This window comes from Dama dama, chromosome 15 (genome assembly GCF_033118175.1).
Source record: "Dama dama isolate Ldn47 chromosome 15, ASM3311817v1, whole genome shotgun sequence".
Classification (NCBI taxonomy): domain Eukaryota; kingdom Metazoa; phylum Chordata; class Mammalia; order Artiodactyla; family Cervidae; genus Dama; species Dama dama.
In genome coordinates this window covers 67,749,984-67,769,084 of record NC_083695.1, presented here as the reverse complement: position 1 = coordinate 67,769,084, position 19,101 = coordinate 67,749,984, and the positions used below count along the sequence as shown (strand labels likewise).

The window sequence follows — 19,101 nt, the reverse complement described above, 5'->3', positions numbered from 1 at the left end:
ACCAGCCAGGATTTTTTTCTTTTTTAATTCAGAAAAACCTCAAAAAGTGAACTATGGGAAACAACCCAGTTCCTGCAAAGATGGCCACTTAAGGGTCTTCAGCATCCCTTCATAGCTCTTCCAAGTAAGAATTATGGGATTTTGGCCCTACCTATGGCTATCAGCAGAGAAGGTAATGGCACCCCACTCCAGTACTCTTGCCTGGAAACTCCCATGGACAGAGAAGCCTGGTAGGCTGTGGTCCATGGGGTCACTAAGAGTCGACCCTACTGAGCGACTTCACTTTCACTTTTCACTTTCATGCATTGGTGAACGAAATGGCAACCCACTCCAGTATTCTTGCCTGGAGAATCCCAGGGGTGGGGGAGCCTGGTGGACTGCCGTCTATGGGGTCGCACAGAGTCAGACACGACTGAAGTGACTTAGCAGCAGCATGGCTATCAGATATACTCCAGAGCCAGATGCTGCCCACTTAGCAAATGAGTACTTCATTCTGTTTGAACAGTCTGTCACAATCTGTTTAGTCTGCCCGGCTGTAAGGGACATGCTTTTGGCGGTACTGTGTACCACCTTCAAGTCTGACGCTCCAGCTCCATGACTAGCAAGCATATATGGGAAATCAGAATTTTGGATACTACACACAGGTTACTGGTGAGCTACTATACAACATGGTTTGTATCTTACAGTGTTTAACATCCTGGCTGCAATATTCAGGGATTTTGGGGACAACAGTTGCTATAACAATGTCCATTCAATGCTTTCAAAACAGCAGCACTGCTGTGGTGCACCTACTGTGTCCACCTTTAGAAGTCTCAACATGCTACATCTCTAGTGGCACAGTCATGTCCAAAATGTTAGCTGAATTTTAAGTTCACAACCCAGGCTGCACAAATGATGGTCCAAGTGCACATAATCTCAAAGGAGGGTCAAATGACCAGGCTTAAGGTAACTCTCACTTAGAGAATTTGATTCCATGCTGACATACCTTGGAGTGACTGATGAGATCCTCAACTTCCATGAAGCATACAACCAACTCTGAAAATGTGGAGTTGGCGCCCCTATTCTAAGGCAGTCTGCCACTCGGAAGCACTTACTGTTGCACCAACAGATATCGGAAGCTTGCCTCTGCAGCTCTGCCTTGCGTGTGGGAAACAATCCCCACAATGAGGAACTACCGTGCTGGCAAACCCACAACTGGAGGTACTCCTGACAGCAAGCTCTGTGAGGCTTTTAGGGAAAAGCTCCCTAAGTCAGGCGGAGCCTTCTTTACCCCGGAACAGCGTCACATCCTTGAGTTGTTTGGGGTTATAGGGGAGATCCTAGAACAGGTGCATACGAAGTCATTTAAGAGAAGAGAAGAAAAGTGAACTATGAAGCCTAATGCATCAGCAGGCCTGTTAGCGCAGAATTCTTTCTAGTTCTTCGGATTTCGCGATATTTAAATCCTCGGTGGCCTTTATCAGTGGCAGCTCCGCGGGTGGTGGGGCTGGAGGAAAGGTCTGAAAAAAGGTGAAGCGTAGACTGGGGTGGCTGCTGCTGTTGCTGCTAAGTCGCTTCAGTCGTGTCCGACTCTGTGCGACCCTATAGATGGAAACCCACCAGGCTCCCCCGTCCCTGGGATTCTCCGGCAAGAACACTGGAGTGGGTTGCCATTTCCTTCTCCAATGCATGAAAGTGAAAAGTAAAAGTGAAGTCGTTCAGTCGTGTCTGACTCTTAGCGACCCCATGGACTGCAGCCCACCAGGCTCCTCCATCCATGGGATTTTCCAGGCAAGAGTACTGGAGTGGGGTGCCATTGACAGGGGTGGAGACAACCTTAAGTTTAGAAAAGACGAATACGGCAAAGACTGGCTTGGAAAGTGATTTTAAGGGAGAGCTTATATATTTTTTTTTGGAGAGCTTATATTTTTGAAGACTGGAAAAACACATGTGGGTTTTCTCAGCTACGAAAATGCCTAGGGAACTTTTTGAGAGAGGGGATTGAAAGTACCCACCTTCCTCCCCACCGTTTCGCCGGCGGGGCTCGGGGCGGGCTTTTTTGCAGCCGCAGTTACCGGAAATGACGCTTACCTCTCGCGAGAAGAAAGACGCGCGAGCCTCTGCGGCCCGGAACCGGCCTCGAAACAGTGGCGGAACCTCAGGCCGCTAGCTCTCCCGCCCCATGGAGCGGCCCCCGGGGCTGCGGCCGGGCGCGGGCGGGCCCTGGGAGATGCGGGAGCGGCTGGGCACCGGCGGCTTCGGGAACGTCTGCCTGTATCAACATCGGGTGAGGCGGGGCGCGCGAGGGAGCGGCGGTGGGTGTTTGTCAGGGCGCCTGTGGAACACAGTGCCTGTCAGTACGTGAGAGATTGTCGGTGAGACCTTGGGCAGTGTTGTGGGCCTGTGAGGCTCAGTATGTGTCTGTGTATGTGAGAGAGAGAGAGAGAGAGAACAGAGGACGGGTTGTATTTGTGAGCCTGGCGATTGAGTCCGAGGTTTATCCGAGGTCCTGGGGCAGTGTGTGAGAGAGAGCTATTAGGGAGAACTTTTGTTATGGCTGTCAAGATGTGTTTACATAGCGTGATGGTACGTACGTGTCCCTCTGAATATAGAGTCAGGGTGTGGGAGGTACACACATATCAGAGTGTGTATTGTGAGCACAAGTGGGTGAGAAGATGGGGCTGAGGAGGGGCTGCCTGTTGGAATGTGTGTGTGTGTTTTTTTTTTTTTGGAATGTGTGTGTTTTTTGTGTGTGCTTGCAGGCCTTGTGATGTCTGTAGAGCCTGGAGGAGACAAGGACGGTGTCATAGTGGGTCCGCAGTCAAGCTTTTGGTTTCATTGGGTAGGCTTTGGAATTGGGGATGCGTTCTAAGTAGGGAACAGCTGGTGAAAATGATCGTGGATTCACAAGGGGAGGAGATAGATTGAGGGTGAGGTCCTCTAGCAGGTGGAAGACAGTTAGCATTAGACTCGGAAATTGTGCTTCGATTTAACTGAAAATAACTGAAAATATTTAACCATTGTAGCAGCATTTAACAATCATGTGTGAGCCAGTCTTTTCATATACCAATAAAAGTTATGAACCTTTTCCCCAGATAAATGCACACTCATACAGCCTTATGCATTGCCATTTGTGGGGGTCCATGCTCTCTTGAGGGCTTCCCAGGTGGTGCTAGTGGTAAAGAATGCGCCTGCCAATGCAGGAGACAGAAGAGACACGGTTTGACCACTGGGTCGGAAAGATCTCTTGCAGGAGGAAATGGCAACCCACTCCAGTGTTCTTGCCTGGAGAATCCTATGGACAGAGGAGCCTAGTGGGCTACAGTCCATAGAGGGGGCAAAGAGTTGGACACAGCTGAAGAGACTTAGCACAGCACATGCTCTCTTGAAGGACATTCTCAGACCCATTAGCTTTATAGACCCTGGAACAATATTCCCTGCAGTATAGCTTTTATTTTATCATATGTAAAATGGTTATAATAATGTATATACATCATAAGTCTGAGAGTTAAATAAGATGTTTATAAGTGCCACGCCCATGGTAACCTCTCAGATATTAGCTCCTGCTGCTGCTATGTTGTTGCTGTTGTCATCATCTTCATCATCATTAACTGATGTTAAAAAAAGGAAATGTCAAGATAAAAGTGGTGTCCTCGAAGATTTTTTATAAAAGGTAAATCTTTGTGGAAAAACATATAAGACAAGATGAACAGTTAAGCTGTTACTAAAATGCATTGGCCTATGACCTAAGAAGTGGATTCAAAAGGGGGAATCATGATTTGCTGTCCTAAGAAATATGGATGTGAGTAGAGAGCTCACAGCATAGGGAGAGAGGTAGGGTAGATGGGAGTCTACCTGGGAGGATTAGGCTTGTTTGTGTGGCAGTTACAGTGACAAATGTCACTGATATAACAGGAAATTTTGTGAAGCATGTTTCTAGATAGAACATAGGAGAGAGTCTTGGAAAGAGGGAGAAAGGAAGGTGAAGGACCAGACATTAAGTACTTTGACAGCCAGACAAGTAGTAAATTTAATAATTTTCACCATCAGACACAAGGCATTCAAAGAGTAAAGAGAAGGGGCCAAGTACTTCCAGCAGAATGTTGCCTGTGGCCTTGTTATCTGAACCTGCCCATCAGTCTGGTCATAAGAAAAAGAAGTTTGCGTGCTCGCATGCTTATGTGACTGCTTTGCTTGGTCCCTGGCTGGGGATGAATGAATACATCAAATTTAAAAAAAAAATTGTGATGGAGTATATATAACATAAAAGTTACCATTTTAATCATTTTAAAGTGTACTGTTCAGTGACATTGTATGTTTACATTGTTGTGCAACAGCCATCACTGTCTATTTCCAGAATGTTTTCATCTTCCCAAATTGAAACTCTGTACCCTTTAAACAATGAAAGAAAGAGCAAGTGTTAGTTGCTCAGTTCTGTCCGACTCTTTGTGATCCCACGGACTGTAGCTCGCCAGCCTCCTCTGTCCATGGAATTCTCCAGGCAGGAATACTGGAGTGGGTTGCCATTCCCTTCTCTAGGAGATCTTCCCCACCTAGGGATTGAACCTGGGTCTCCTACATTACAGGCAGATTCTTTACCATCTGAGCCTCCAGGACATGAGTCTTTAAATAATAATTCCTCCCTAATTTTCTCCTCCCCACATCCTCTGGCAGAGGATGTCTTTGGAATTCATCACTGTTTAAATGGAAGAGATTTAGCTTCCTCTAGAATCTTAGAAATCTCTCGGGAACTTTCCAGATGTTCACAGTGGCCCTTCCCCAGAACTGAGACATTTGACAACTGAGTCTGTAGTGAGAAGAGAAGAAATACTCTAGCTAAGACTTGGAAACAGTATCATTACTTTTCCAATTAGAGCTTTGAGTTTGGCTTTCAAGATCCTTGTGTTTTGGTGGAAGCCATATCTCAATATTTCATCTACCCCTCTTAAATCACAACGAGAAAGAGAAAAGGATGTGAGATGGTTTATTTAACTGATTATTGGGTAGCTGACTGCTGATGGTACCAGAATCAACAAAAACAGTATTTTCTGCTCTCAAAAAATTTCAAGTCTAGTGAGAGAAGTAGACACAGAAACACTTTAAGTACAATGTGGTAACCTATATAATGAAGGTATTTGCAAAGTGATGTCGAAGCATGGTGAAATAACCAAAGAACTCTTCCTAGGATATAGGGTGGCACTTCTCACAATGTGTTTGGAAAAACCAATCTTGTAAAATGCTTTGAAAAAAGGATATTGTGGTCAATACATTCTATAAATGCTGCATATAATATTTCTTCATTTGGAGAGTCATAACCCACAATAGTATATTAAAAGCTCTGTGGAGTCCTATAGTAAAGAAACTAATAGAAACTAATTTAGCTTAGTATTTTCCAATCCTTCTCCAGGGGATCTTCCCGACCCAGAAATTGAACCGAAGTTTCCCTCATTGCAGGCAGACGCTTTACCCTTTGAGCCACCAGCGAAGCCCCAAAATATACATAACATTTGCCATTTAGCCATCTTTAGGTGTACAGTTCTGTGGCATTAAGTACATTCACATTTTGTGCAGCCATCACCACCATTCATCTCCTGAATATTACTATTACCTTTTTTTTTAGCACCGAACTCTTCTTTTTTTGTTTTGCTGGACGTGTATAAACTTTCCACAGAGCATTCTCTGTGAAAAGGTAGAGTGAGAAATGCCTTCAAAGAGTAGCTGAAATATAAACTGAGAGGTTGAAGGATCCTGTAGGATGAAATCTTTTTGAAATAGATAGCTTTCTGCCTTACTCTCATGAGAATTTAGGACTTAATGTTGCTCATGGTTGTACCAAATTGACTCTATAGTGGTAAAAATGTACATGAGACCTAGCAGCAGCTCAGTATCTACTCATGAGAGGTTGAAGGGAGGGAGGACACTGGGTAGGTTGGATTGTAGTCTGTCCTAGTTCCTTACTCTCTCTCTGCTGCTGTTGCTGCTAAGTCGCTTCAGTCGTGTCCGACTGTGCGACCCCATAGACGGCAGCCCACCAGGCTCCCCCGTCCCTGGGATTCTCCAGGCAAGAACACTGGAGTGGGTTGCCGTTTCCTTCTCCAACTCTCTCTCTATACATCAATTATCTTATTTCTTGCTGTCCCCCATTTCAGACCATCCTATACAGGTTGTGTCTTGCTTCCTGTTCCTGGGCTGCATTATTACTGTTGCCAGAATGTGATGAGGTCTGGCTACTTCCTGTAATGTGCATCAGGTTGGGTTTAATTTCAGTTAGAATTGGCTAAATTACTAGTCATAGAGGCAAGAGCTGTTAGGTCCGTTTTTTAGACATGGAAATATACAGCCATTGTTAGGAGTCTTCTAATGTCATTTGAAATGCAAAAATTATGAAATAGTTTTGGAGTTTTTTGTATTAGATTTGGTCATATTAAAACTATTACTTACTGTTGAGGCAGGGAGCCCTGAATTATTCTCCACATTCTAGTTATGCTGGAACCTGGGACCCTTTTTAGCTGTCTTGACTAAATTCAGAAAGGGGTTGTTGGGGAGACAGAGTCTTTTTATATTCTAGCAGCATGTATTGAGATGGTGTTCTGAAGAGATCTTTTACAGGATCAGCCTCAGTAACTTTTTGCTTGTGTGCTTTGGTGTTTGAAGGTCAGTTTAAAAGCATTAGTTTAATAGTCTCATGGCTTACTTGGTAGAAGCATTGGCTGAAGAGAACTGTGGATACATATGTTTAATTAGTAAAGCTAAGAGTTTTGTTTCCCCAAGTTGGCATTTCTTTGATAGCAAGTATATCTGCACAAGAACCTAATTTATAATCTGTTGATTTTCTATTTTGACAGGAACTTGATCTCAAAATAGCAATTAAGTCTTGTCGCCTAGAGCTAAGTACCAAAAACAGAGAACGGTGGTGCCATGAAATCCAGATCATGAAGAAGTAAGTGTACTTGATGACTTAAGTTTCCCCAGTTTTGCAACCCAGCCAGATATCATTATAGGGAAGGAGGCTAGGAATCCATTCTTCTTAGGATCTTTTGGGGAACTTATTTTTTTCTTTCTCATTAAATATGTGTGTTTTATTTCAAATAATAACATCACATCATGCTTAAGTAGGTTTTGTTTAAATAGTTATCTAGGTAATGATAGTATAATACTGAAGAAAAACAAAAAGTCCTTCAGGGAACTTGGAGTTTTTTAGAGCATGAGCCACCATTTCCTTGCATGGCCCTGCTGTAAACCTTTCTCTGCTCCAAAAACAAAATAAAATGTCAGCTAGGTTTTATCAGACTCAGCTTTCCGAGGGCAAAATCTGTTTCTTTTGGGTCTCGGGCAGTGCTTATCTGTTATACTTTATAGTTAAATAGCAATCACTACTCTCATTTTAAAATTTTTTTAACTCTCACCTACTTTTGTTAAACAGTGTATCTATTGCTTTCTAAAAAATTATCCTTAAGCTTAGTGGGTTAAAACAACAAAAGTTTGGTGTCTCACACTTTCTGTGGTTTAGGAATTTGGGAGTGACTTAGGTGGTTTTGACTCAAGAGATCCCTCCTGAGACATCTCAAAATGTTGACTGGGGCTGCAGTTATCCAAAGGCTTGAGTGGGGCTGGAGTATCCACTTCAAAGCTCATTTAGTGTCTGTTGGCTAGAGGCATTGGTTCCCCACCACATGTGCCTCTCTCTCCATTGGGAAATTTGAATGTGTTCATAACATAGCAGCTGACTTTCCCCAGAGTCAGTGATCTGAGGGAGGGAGAGCAAGCGGACATATTTTTATGATCTTCCCTCAGAAGCTACACTTTATGCTTTCCAAATAATTTCTTATTTGTTAGAAATCAGTCACTAAATACAGCCTCTACTCCAGGGAAAGAGAATTAAGCTCTTGAAGGGAGAAGTGGCTATGTTTTAAAACCTCCACAGGTAGAGTGCTAATAAGGGTTTACCCATATCTTCTAGTTGTCACAGCAACCCTGTGTTTAGGCATTATCTCTTTGCTAAAGAAAAAGTTGAAGCTTATAGAGTCATACTACTGATAGGTAATAGATCCTGGATTTGAAATAAGCACTTTTTGACTTCAGTGTTCTCAATGCATTTTAATGGTTCTCAAACTTGACTATGTGGAAGAATCACTAGAAAAACTTTTTAACAATACAATTCCTCAGGCTCTACACATGGAAATGCTGTTTCTTTAGGTCCCTGGGCCCTGGGACTCTTACTCCAGTTTAAGAGACCACTGTGTGATGATGATGGTGATATGATATATTCCTAAGTTTAAAAAAAGATGTTAGGAAACAATATATAATGTGATTCAATATTTATTGAAAAACATGTATTTGTACACAAGTTAAAAACTTTTAAACAAGTATCAATTTTTAATTATACAAATGAGAAATTAGAATATTATAAATAAAGTCAGTCTTTCGTCCCCTCACTGCCCCCAATTAACTACAATTTAAAACTCAGTCCCTTTTCATTGGAAACAAATTTTTTATTATAATGCTTTCCCCTTGTTAGGTTGAACCACGCCAATGTTGTAAAGGCCTGTGACGTTCCTGAGGAACTGAATTTTTTGATTAACGATGTGCCTCTTCTAGCAATGGAATATTGTTCTGGAGGAGATCTCCGGAAGGTAGTGTGGATGTTTTGAGATGATGAGATAATAAATCACGAACTTTAACAGTATTTGAATCCCACTCAGTACAATAATCTAGAGTAAGAGTCAGTAAACTATGGCCTTTTTTATCTGTTTTTGTGGCTGCTTTCTTACAATAGTAGCAGAGTCGAGTAGTGGTGACAGAGATTGCATAACTTGCAGAGCCTAAAGAGCTTACTCTCTGGCCCTTTACAGGTAATGTTTGCTGACTGCTGCTTTAGAACATGAATATTTTTGTTGATGGTTGTGGTGTTTGCAGAATGGGATGGTTTTAGATCACAATATCAATATTTAGTGTTAATGTTTCTCTGTTGCAGATCTTTCTTTCCCATCTCATTTTAAATCTACCAGTTGTTGTTGTTGTTTAGTTGCTAAGTCATGTCCAACTCTTTTGTGACCCTATGGGCTGTCCATAGGATTTACCAGGCGAGAATACGGAACAGGTTGCCATTTCCTTCTCCAGGAGGTCTTCCCCATCCAGTAATTGTAATCAAACCCATGGCTCTTGCTGTGCCACCTTGGAAGCTCTTTTTATATATTTAAAGTGACTGTTATTTTAAATATCATATGACTATTTGTATATATTTATCTGTGAGATTTTTCAACCTTGTAAAATTTCAAATACCTTCTCCCATTATTTTTACTTGTATAAATTTTGTCATGAAATTTACATGTCCTCTGTGTGGATTTGGTAATTTTTCCCCCTTATATTTTCTTAATCATGACTAATTTTCTTATTCTCTCAAAGTATAATGGTTAATGTATCAGTGTTACTGCCCAGCAATATTGGCAATATACATTTTTAGATTTTTTTTTTCCTTTAGCTACTCAACAAACCAGAAAATTGCTGTGGACTTAAAGAAAGCCAGATACTTTCTTTACTGAGTGATATAGGTATGTAATCAGTATGAAAATTCCATCATAATTTAATGCCCATTTGGTCTGTAAGAGTGTATACTGCTTGGAAATTAGAATTGTTGATAAACTATACAAAGCATAGGTTTTTAAGTATAAGAAATTTTTTATTTTTAAGAAATTATCAGAAAAAATTAAGTATTACTGTTGATGCTAATTTAAAGCTAGGATATTTTGTTTTTTATTTTTTGTGTTGTCTGTGTCCATTTGACTGATAGATATTCTAGTTGCCAAAAAAAAAAAAAAAAAATGGTGTGAAGTGATCTTATTCATTCCTTCCTCCCTGATTAACATAGTAAATTTATTTACCAGGGACATTGCTTCTCACAGGCATACGTATTCTTAGGGTGAAATCTCTTTTTAATCAGAATTACTCCTGAAAAGTTTCTAAAATAACCAGGACATAGGCCCTTGGAGAGAGCTCAGAAGGCCAAATTATGTTTCTCTATATATTTTGATCTTGTTTCTTTTCTTAGATGATGGAGGCCAAAGTCTAGTTGAAGAGGGTGAGTTAGATCAGAAGGAAAGGCTCCAATGATAATACAGGGATTTTTTTCAATTGCTTGTTCCATTTCTTTTTAATATTAATTTTCATAAGTTAAATGGGAACATACTGTAATTCTGCAGTCTTTGATTAATGTTACCATATTTTTGTGGAGAAAATTTGAGTGTCTATAAAATCGTTAATCATATAGTTATGATGGTCCATATAAAATTGAGCATCAGACCAAATCTGTACAGAATGTGAGTTGAATTTTTTTTATTTCAGTGTTTTTTTTATTACCTCAAAATGCATTTTAAACTTTATTTAGGATCTGGGATCCGATATTTGCATGAAAACAAAATTATACATCGTGATCTAAAACCCGAAAACATAGTTCTTCAGGATGTTGGTGGAAAGGTAGGTAAAACCTGAAGAAATGTTCTGTGCTAATTGAATAGAGTCTCCATGATGTAGTTAGTCTTTGAGGTTTGGTGCCCACCATAGCATTCTGTACTTCTTTATCCCAGCCCTCACTGTACTGAGCTGTGGTTTTTTGTTTGTCTGTCTCCTCTGCTAACATAATAGCTCCATTAGAGAAGGAGCTACATCTGTCTTTTCATTTCATTTTTCCAGCACAGTATCTAGCAGAGCTAGTAGGCAGTAAGTAATTTGTTAATTTGGATGTTATGAAGTACATCCAAAAAACATATCCTTGGTCTTCTTTAAGAAAAAGAAAAAATATGTTTAAAGTATGTTTTCGTGCTCGCTTCGGCAGCACATATACTAAAATTGTAACAGAGAAGATTAGCATGGCCCCTGTGCAAGGATGACACGCAAATTTGTGAAGCATTCCATATTTTTTAATAAAAATAATTGGGGGAAAAAAAAGAATTTACTGGAAAAACAAGGTAACATTTCAGATCAGTAAAACCAGAACAACTGTTCACTCATGGTGTTGCATACTGATTAAAGAATACAAAATGAAAGTTAAAAAAATAATAATAATAAAGTATGTTTTCATATTTAAGAAAAACAAAACAAAGTCATTCTCCTTCCCAAAAGTCCTAACTTTATTTTTAACTAAAATTCAAAACCTTGATTTCTCAGATTCCTGAAGGAGTCATCTTGAGAAGAACTAGAAATTGTGAATTAATTCTTGGAATATTTATTTTTATCAAAGTAATTTGAGCAGTTTTCTTGCTTTTAGTGCCCAAATTCCATTCCAATAAAGACATAAAGCCAAGAATGTGAACCTTGAATTGGATTGTTTGGCCTTAGGTAGTGAAGATAATGATCAGTTGGAAGTGATGAAACCTCGGTGCTTCTTCTCTTAGGAGCTTTTTGTGTATGCTTTGCACCGACTACTTGCTTTTTGTTTGTGTGTGTATCCTGAGACTTCAGGATGTTCTTGAAGTTAGATAGGTGTTTACTCACGTTGATCCACTCTAAGATGGTATGATGCTTCTTATAAGTTTGGAAGTTACCCTACCTGTGCCTTCCAGTTTAACGGATCAAGCTTATTCTGAATATACCAAAATAAAAATTAATAGTCAGTCTATATCAGCATATTAAAAAGCAGAGACATTACTTTGACAATAAAGGTCTGTCTAGTCAAAGCTATGGTTTTTCCACTAGTCGTGTATGGATGTGAGAGCTGGACTATAAAGATAACTGAGCATCGAAGAATTGATGCCTTTTGAATGGTGGTGTTGGAGAAGACTCTTGAGAGTCCCTTGGACTGCAAGAAGATCAAACCAGTTAATCTTAAAGGAAATCAGTCCTGAATATTCATTGGAAGGACTGATGCTGTACCTCCAGTCCTTTGGCCACCTGATGCGAAGGACTAACTCATTGGAAAAGACTCTGATGCTGGGAAAGATTGAAGGCAGGAGGAGAAGGGAATGACAGAGGATGAGATGATTGGATGGCATCCCGACTCATCAGACATGAGTCTGAGCAAGCTCTGGGAGTTGGTGATAGACAGAGAAGGCCAATGGCTGTAGTCCATAGGGTCGTAAAGTGTTGGACACAACTGAGCGACTGAACTGAACTGATTTAGTTTTTTACTATATGTCAGACACTGTTAAATTATTTTCATTATCATTGAATCCCAATAGCAATTCTGTGAAGTAGGGATTGTTAGGAATATCATTATATAGGAAACTGAGAGGAATAACTTGAGCAAGGTCACATAACTATTTATCTACGTGGTGGAGCTTAGGCTTGAAACATGTTTGTTCTATTCCAAAGCCATGTTCTTCACCACCTCCCTCTCCAGAGCATTATAAGGACCTTGTTCCCTTTCCTTTTCAAGTTTCTCAGCCATTTAATACTTACTGTTTTGCAGATTATGCATAAAATAATTGATTTGGGATATGCCAAAGATGTTGATCAAGGAAGTCTTTGTACATCTTTTGTGGGAACTTTGCAGTATCTGGTAAGACACATATTGTTTCTTTGAGTTTAACTATACAGGATTATTCTTATTTCTTAAGGTTGTGAATGTAATAGTTCAAAACTCAGGTAGCTTTTCTCTTATAGTGTTGATGTTTAAAGCATTTTTTTTTTTTTTTTTCCTTTTTAAGGCCCCAGAGCTCTTTGAGAATAAGCCTTATACAGCCACTGTTGATTATTGGAGCTTTGGGACCATGGTGTTTGAGTGTATTGCTGGATATAGGCCTTTTTTGCATCATCTGCAGCCATTTACCTGGTAAGAAATGGGAGAGAACTTTGGTATGCTTAATGAGAGTGAAATTTTCAGTACCCCTCTGGCCACCTTTCTTTAAATAGTATAATTACTTTTTAACACAATTGAATAAAATTAAAAGGCAAAAATGTCTCAGGTTGTCAACTGAAGTAGCTTTTGTTTTCATAGGCATGAGAAGATTAAGAAGAAGGATCCAAAGTGTATATTTGCATGTGAAGAAATGACAGGAGAAGTTCGGTTTAGTAGCCATTTACCTCAACCAAATAGCCTTTGTAGGTATGTATATTTTAGTTGAGGAGGTTTGTCTCATTTTCTTCAGGGATGTAAAAGAACAGTAAAGTTGTTGTCTGCTTCAAGTAGCATTATCCATTGGAACTTTCTGTAATGATGGACATGATTTATATCTATGCTGGCCACATGAGTCTGTCTGAGCACTTGAAAGATGGGTGATAAGACTGAAGAACTGAATTTCAAATTTTTAAATTTTAATTAACTTAAGTATAAATGCAAATAGCCACTTGTGACTAGTGGCATCCGTATGGACAGCACCAGTCTAGTGGAAATAAGAACTGCCATTCAACTGATTGGCTTAGGTGCTAAGAACACTCTGAGAATACTGTGATGAATGGGTTCCTTAGGAAATGGAACTGAATTCACCCGTTGGAGTTGCCTGTAACTAACTTGCACATGTGGATTTGGGACTTTTTTTAATGGAAAAAAGTTTGTCACCTGTCATTTCATGAATTATTTGGAAGTAAGATATAATATCATACAAATAACGACAAAGGATATAGCCATCCTATACAACCACTTTTTTTTTTTTTTTTTTTACAAAACTAAAAGAAAATTGGAATATAATGATTTTTATCCTATTTTTGTATGTTTTCTAGTTTAATAGTAGAACCCATGGAAAACTGGCTGCAGTTGATGCTAAACTGGGATCCTCAGCAGAGAGGAGGACCTGTTGATCTTACTTTGAAGCAGCCAAGATGTTTTGTATTAATGGATCACATTCTGAATTTGAAGGTTAGTTTGAATGGGGTCTACTTCATAAGACTTACATTGAAGTTAACAAACTTATTGGAGAATGGACATAAATATATTTTAATAGTGCATTTCTATTTCTTTAGTAAGCTTTCTCAGTTTTACTTCTCAGTGGTCTTATTGATCACTCCTTTGAAGTATCTTTTGGATTTTCCCCCTCTCTCATATTGGTACCATTTCACCTCGTTCATTTAGATCTAATCATATTGGATTTGGTTTGGTGAGGAAGGTTCCTACCTGGCTTTTTGCCTCTATACTTATTTTCCATCCTACAGTCTGTACAGCATGAACTGCCTGTCTTATTTTTTGAAAATGCTTTTTGATTCTCCAGTCCAAGAAACTAACAGTATTTTCTTGCCTACCAAATCAAGTCTAAACTGACCTGCTTGGGTTTATGGGGGTTTTCTTCATTTAGGTCCACCTCATCCAAGTGCTTATTTCATTTCTTTTACCCTTTACTTAACTTAGGACCAGCTTGTCATTGCACCTTATGCCATCAAGCCCGTTATCCATTTTTGTGTTGACAGATACTGTTCCTCTGCCCAGACTGATATCTGTCTCTATGTATCCCCTCACCTGTACCTGGCACATGTTCAACTCTCCTTTTCTCCAAACTGTGTCTACCGCAGTGTGTTGTTTAGCCATTTTTATTATGTTCTTTAGTTGTTTCTCATCTTCCTTTCATGCCTCTCCATATAGATTGTCTTCTTTAATGCTGAGATTGTTTTTCTTACTTTTATTAACAGTCATCTATCCTATCACCACACTGTTCCTATGCTGGCATTCTGTACAAAGCTGGACACATACCAGATTCTCAGTAAATATCCATTGATACGAACGAGAGGTTCTATTATGCTGTATACGTAGAAACAACTCATCTGTGATCTTCTCATATTTGTTGATTGCTTGTGGTAGATAGTGTTTCTAAAATGTAAATGAGAAAGTAGTCGTAATGTAAGGTTTTACTCTTACCTTGATATACTTCATTAAATAGGAACTTGAGGCCATGTTGATGTCATTCTTGGCTCACATTGGAAAGACAGCTGGTGTCGTGATTTGGTTTTCTTCTACTGTGCCAAGGAGTAAATCATCCCCCAGCATGTTAGATAAGCAGGACTTGGTGACACCTTTTAGTTCTTTGTTGGTTTCAAACATTTTTTATTTTTTTCTCATATTTTTCAGTCTTATCATGGTAATCATAACATCATTTCTACTTGTAAGGAGTCTGTGGGCGTGTGCTTGTTTTACAGAGCATGAGTAAGGAGTCCTCCTTATGTGTTTTGTGTTCTATAGACTTTAGTTCAGTTTGCAGCACTGAACTGTATATCTGTGAATCTAGGCAAAATATATATATATTATTTACATTTATTTGTAGTTTAGGTACAGTAACATCTTCTTTAAAGGATCAGTATTATTGTGAGGTTTCAGAATAAGGTGTGGATAGGGTACTAGTCATAATAGTTCAGGGTTGCTTCCCAGGCATAATAATAGGACTGAGTTTTGAAGGATAAGGAAGTGTTAATCTGGGGAATGGGTGGGGGGAAAGATTTGCAAGCAGAGGAATGTCATGAGCACAGAAGCATGAACTACAGAATAGGTTGCTATTAATATATGACGTTTTTCTAAGGTGTTTATTATATTGTTGAAGGAGGGAATGACATCTGTTTTACTTTCATTTAAAGAAGAAATCAGCATAGCTAGTGGGAAACGGCTGTATAACACAGGGAGCTCAACTTGGTGCTCTGTGACGACCTAGGGGTGGGGTGGGAGGGAAACTGAAGAGGCCGGGATATACGTGTACTTACAGCTGATTCACAGTGTTACACAGCAGAAACCAACCCAACGATGGAAAGCAATTATCTTCCAGTTAAAAATAAATTTAAAAAGTAAGTGCATCCCATATTTCTGGGGGGAAAAGAAAGAAGAAATCAGTAAAACAATTACTGAATTACTTCCTTTTCTTAAGAAAAGTTTGTAGATTCTGATTACAGATTTTTCTAAATATTTATTATGAAAAACTTTAAATATGCACATAATAATTTTGGAAAATGATTGAATCTTGTTTAATGCAGAGATAATGCCCTTAAGTAGCTAGCACTGAATCTTTTATGTAGCAAATGATCAAAGTTATTTCTCTTTTTTCTTATTTAAACAGATAGTACATATACTAAATATGACTTCTGCCAAGATAATTTCTTTTCTGTTACCACCTGATGAAAGTCTTCATTCACTACAGTCTCGTATTGAGCGGGAAACTGGAATAAATACTGGTTCTCAAGAGCTTCTTTCAGAGATGGGAATTTCTCTGGATCCTCGGAAACCAGCCTCTCAGTGTGTTCTGGATGGAGTTGTAAGACAATTTTAATATACCTAGAGTATAAGAAATCTCTTTGCATAGAGGGATTGCATGCCCTACAGTTTTTATGTCTATTTGGAATTATTTGGGGAGTGGTCCACATCTTATAATTCTTCTTTTAGTTTTATCCTACTCATTATGCTTATTGCTTTGCAAGGTGAAAAGATAGAAATGAAACATTGGTTATTTTAAACTGTGTATGACATTCTCTTTGGTGCCACTTCCATCCTTTTTTTCCCCCGATTTTGTCCTGAAGCCTATAACCTTGAAATTAGACCAACAGTCTCATAGGTCCTGTCAGAGGATGGATGGATGGTAATAAATGATTCTGGTCATGACTCATTTCATTTTCCATTTTTAACTTTGTTGAGGCATATTTTATATATCATATAACTTAACCATTTCAAGTGTACAATTCAGTGTTTTTTTTTTTGTTTGTTTGTTTTTTTTTAGCAAACCACCCTAATTGCACAGCCATCATCATAAATCAGTTTTAAAACATTTCATGTCTTCATGTTCTTTAACTACTAGTATCCATTCTGCCTAGCCCAGAAAATCACTGATTTACTTACTACCTCTATAGATTTGCCTTTTCTGAACATTTCATACAAATGGAATCACATAATCTCTTGTGTCTGATTTCTTTCACTTACCGTTATGTTTTTGAGATTCATTCATGCCATAGCATATATCATTACTTCATTCCTTTTGATTACTGAAAAAATATTCCCATTGTATGTTGTTGTAACATTTTGCATTTGTCCTTTTGGGTCTGGTGACTGTTTTTCACTTTAGTCCATACTACAGTTAGTTATTTTTCTTAAATAAAAATTTAGACCTTAAGTCTGTGAGATGCATGCTAATAAACTTAACTTCACTGTTGGCATTTCAAAGTAGGAAATCTGGTGCTTAGGTACTTAGAGAACCTAGAATTTTCAAGGATCTTTTCTTCTTAATTTGTTTTTTTTTCAGAGGGGCTGTGATAGCTATATGGTTTATTTGTTTGATAAAAGTAAGACTGTATATGAAGGACCATTTGCTTCCAGAAGTTTATCTGACTGTGTAAATTATATTGGTAAGTATAGTTCATTTACTGACTGAGCTGCAAACCTGAAGTAATATAATTTTGACACGACATGATTAGTAGAAATGGTTCTTTGGTGTTTCTGTTCTGTATCATATTTCAGGTGTCTGTGTGTGCTAAAAGATGGGTTTATATGGTTTGGAAGGTGAAGAGGTAGATTTTAAATCACCACCAGACCCCTCATTTGGCAGGAGACTTTCCTGTGAATATGACTTTCACATGAAAAACTGAATCTTCACTATTAAGCCCACTTTTTAGTTTCTCCTTCACTACTTACGTTCAGATACTTCATTTTATCCTATGAATACTACTTAATGTTCAAATGATTTCATTTTTCCTCAGAGAATTAATGTTTTCTAGTAAAGAAGTGAAGTGGTTAATTTCTATCTACCCAAAACTAAAAATAAGCACATTATAAAATCAAGAACAAAATTGGTCACAAGGGCTGAAATTATGTGATCTTTCCTTTTCATTAGTTTTTTTTTTTTTAAGTTCTAGATTTATAGAAAAATTGAGCAGATAGGACAGAGTTCTTATGTTATTCCCCTACACCTATAGTTTCCCCTGTTGTTAACATCTTATGTTATTATGATACTTTGTTACAGCTAATGAACCAATATATTGTTATTAACTAAAGTTCCTACTTTATTCAGATTTCTTTTAGTTTTTATCTGGTGTCCTTTTTCTGTTCCAGAATCCCATGCAGAATACCACATTACGTTTAGTTGTCATATCTGCTTACGCTCTTCTTGGATGTGCTAGTTTTTCAGATTTTCCTTGTTTTTGATGACCTTGAAAGTGCTGATCAAATATGTTGTAAGATGCCCCTCTGTTGCAATTTGCCTGATTTTTTTTTCTCATGATTAGGCTAGGATAATGGGTTTTTGAGAGAAAGATCAAAGAATTCAAATGCCATTTTGAAAACATATATAAAGGGTACATACTATCATCATGATTAATGACTGTTGGTGTTACCTTGCTCACATGGCTGAAGGAGTCAGCTTTCTTCACTGTAAAGTTTAGTCTTACCCTCTCCTCCTTTTGATACTGTGTGGAAGGAAATCACTATGCAAGAATCCACACTTGAGGAGTAGGAGTTATATGCTTCCTCCTTTAGGGTAGAATATCTATATAATTTATTGAAAATGCTTCTGCTTACATGAATTATCTCTTCTCTCCCATTTGTCAATTTATTTAATCATTTATGATGTAAATTTGAATTCATGGATATTTATTTTATATTATAGATTATAATCCAATACTAGTTTATTTTGTTATTCATATTGTTGCAGCTTACCTTAGAAGCTCTTTCAGTTGACTTCCTGTGCCTCTTCTTCTTGACCCATCAGGGAGGGTGTTTTTGTTTTTGCTTTTGTTTTTTTAAACGTTTCCTTACTTTCTGGTACCGTGTAGTATTCCAGGCCCATCTTTAAATTTTCTACCATAGTCCCAGAATTGGCCATTTCTCCAAGGATCCCTGGTTCCTTTGATTGAGAACAGCATTAGAAATCAAAATTTGGATACTTGGTATGCTTCTTGCTATTGGGGTATCATTTCTGGGCACTTTCAGACTTTTTTTTTTTAATGTATATAATTTTTTTCTGGACTCTCTTCCCCCAGACTATTTTTTTTAAGTGTGTGAGTTTTTATTTTGTTTTGTTTGTTTGGTCTGTCAGAGGGAGCCTCAGGATTAAGTGTGGGTGTATAAAAATAGAAGAAAAGTTAGTTGAGGCGATTTATCATTATTAGGGGAGGCAAAGATTTTTTCCAGATATACAGCTTTATTTGTTTGACATCTGTTTCAGATAATGTGTTTTCTCAATGTGAAACCTAGTGTAACACCCTTTCTCTGAAGATTTTCATTGGAAAAGAATA

The 19,101-nt window shown here is 38.4% G+C and overlaps 1 protein-coding gene and 1 non-coding gene across 3 annotated transcripts in view; both read left to right on the top strand.

The window, feature by feature from the left end:
• The first annotated feature begins 2,084 nt into the window (after positions 1–2,084).
• The window catches only part of CHUK (component of inhibitor of nuclear factor kappa B kinase complex), a 40,995-nt gene continuing 23,978 nt past the window's right edge, over positions 2,085–19,101 (top strand). The window contains exons 1-11 of one of the 2 annotated variants that reach the window (XM_061162379.1): positions 2,085–2,266; positions 6,825–6,919; positions 8,498–8,612; positions 9,461–9,530; positions 10,364–10,452; positions 12,383–12,472; positions 12,621–12,745; positions 12,911–13,018; positions 13,633–13,768; positions 15,942–16,136; positions 17,115–17,217. In XM_061162379.1, the coding sequence (XP_061018362.1) occupies positions 2,162–2,266; positions 6,825–6,919; positions 8,498–8,612; positions 9,461–9,530; positions 10,364–10,452; positions 12,383–12,472; positions 12,621–12,745; positions 12,911–13,018; positions 13,633–13,768; positions 15,942–16,136; positions 17,115–17,217 (1,231 nt within the window). In that variant the 5' untranslated portion in view covers positions 2,085–2,161. The remainder of the gene's footprint in view (positions 2,267–6,824; positions 6,920–8,497; positions 8,613–9,460; positions 9,531–10,363; positions 10,453–12,382; positions 12,473–12,620; positions 12,746–12,910; positions 13,019–13,632; positions 13,769–15,941; positions 16,137–17,114; positions 17,218–19,101) is intronic. The other variant, XM_061162378.1, reaches the window with a different exon arrangement.
• Positions 10,795–10,896, top strand: LOC133070853 (U6 spliceosomal RNA). The gene has a single exon (XR_009696257.1). It is a non-coding gene; the product is annotated as a U6 spliceosomal RNA (small nuclear RNA).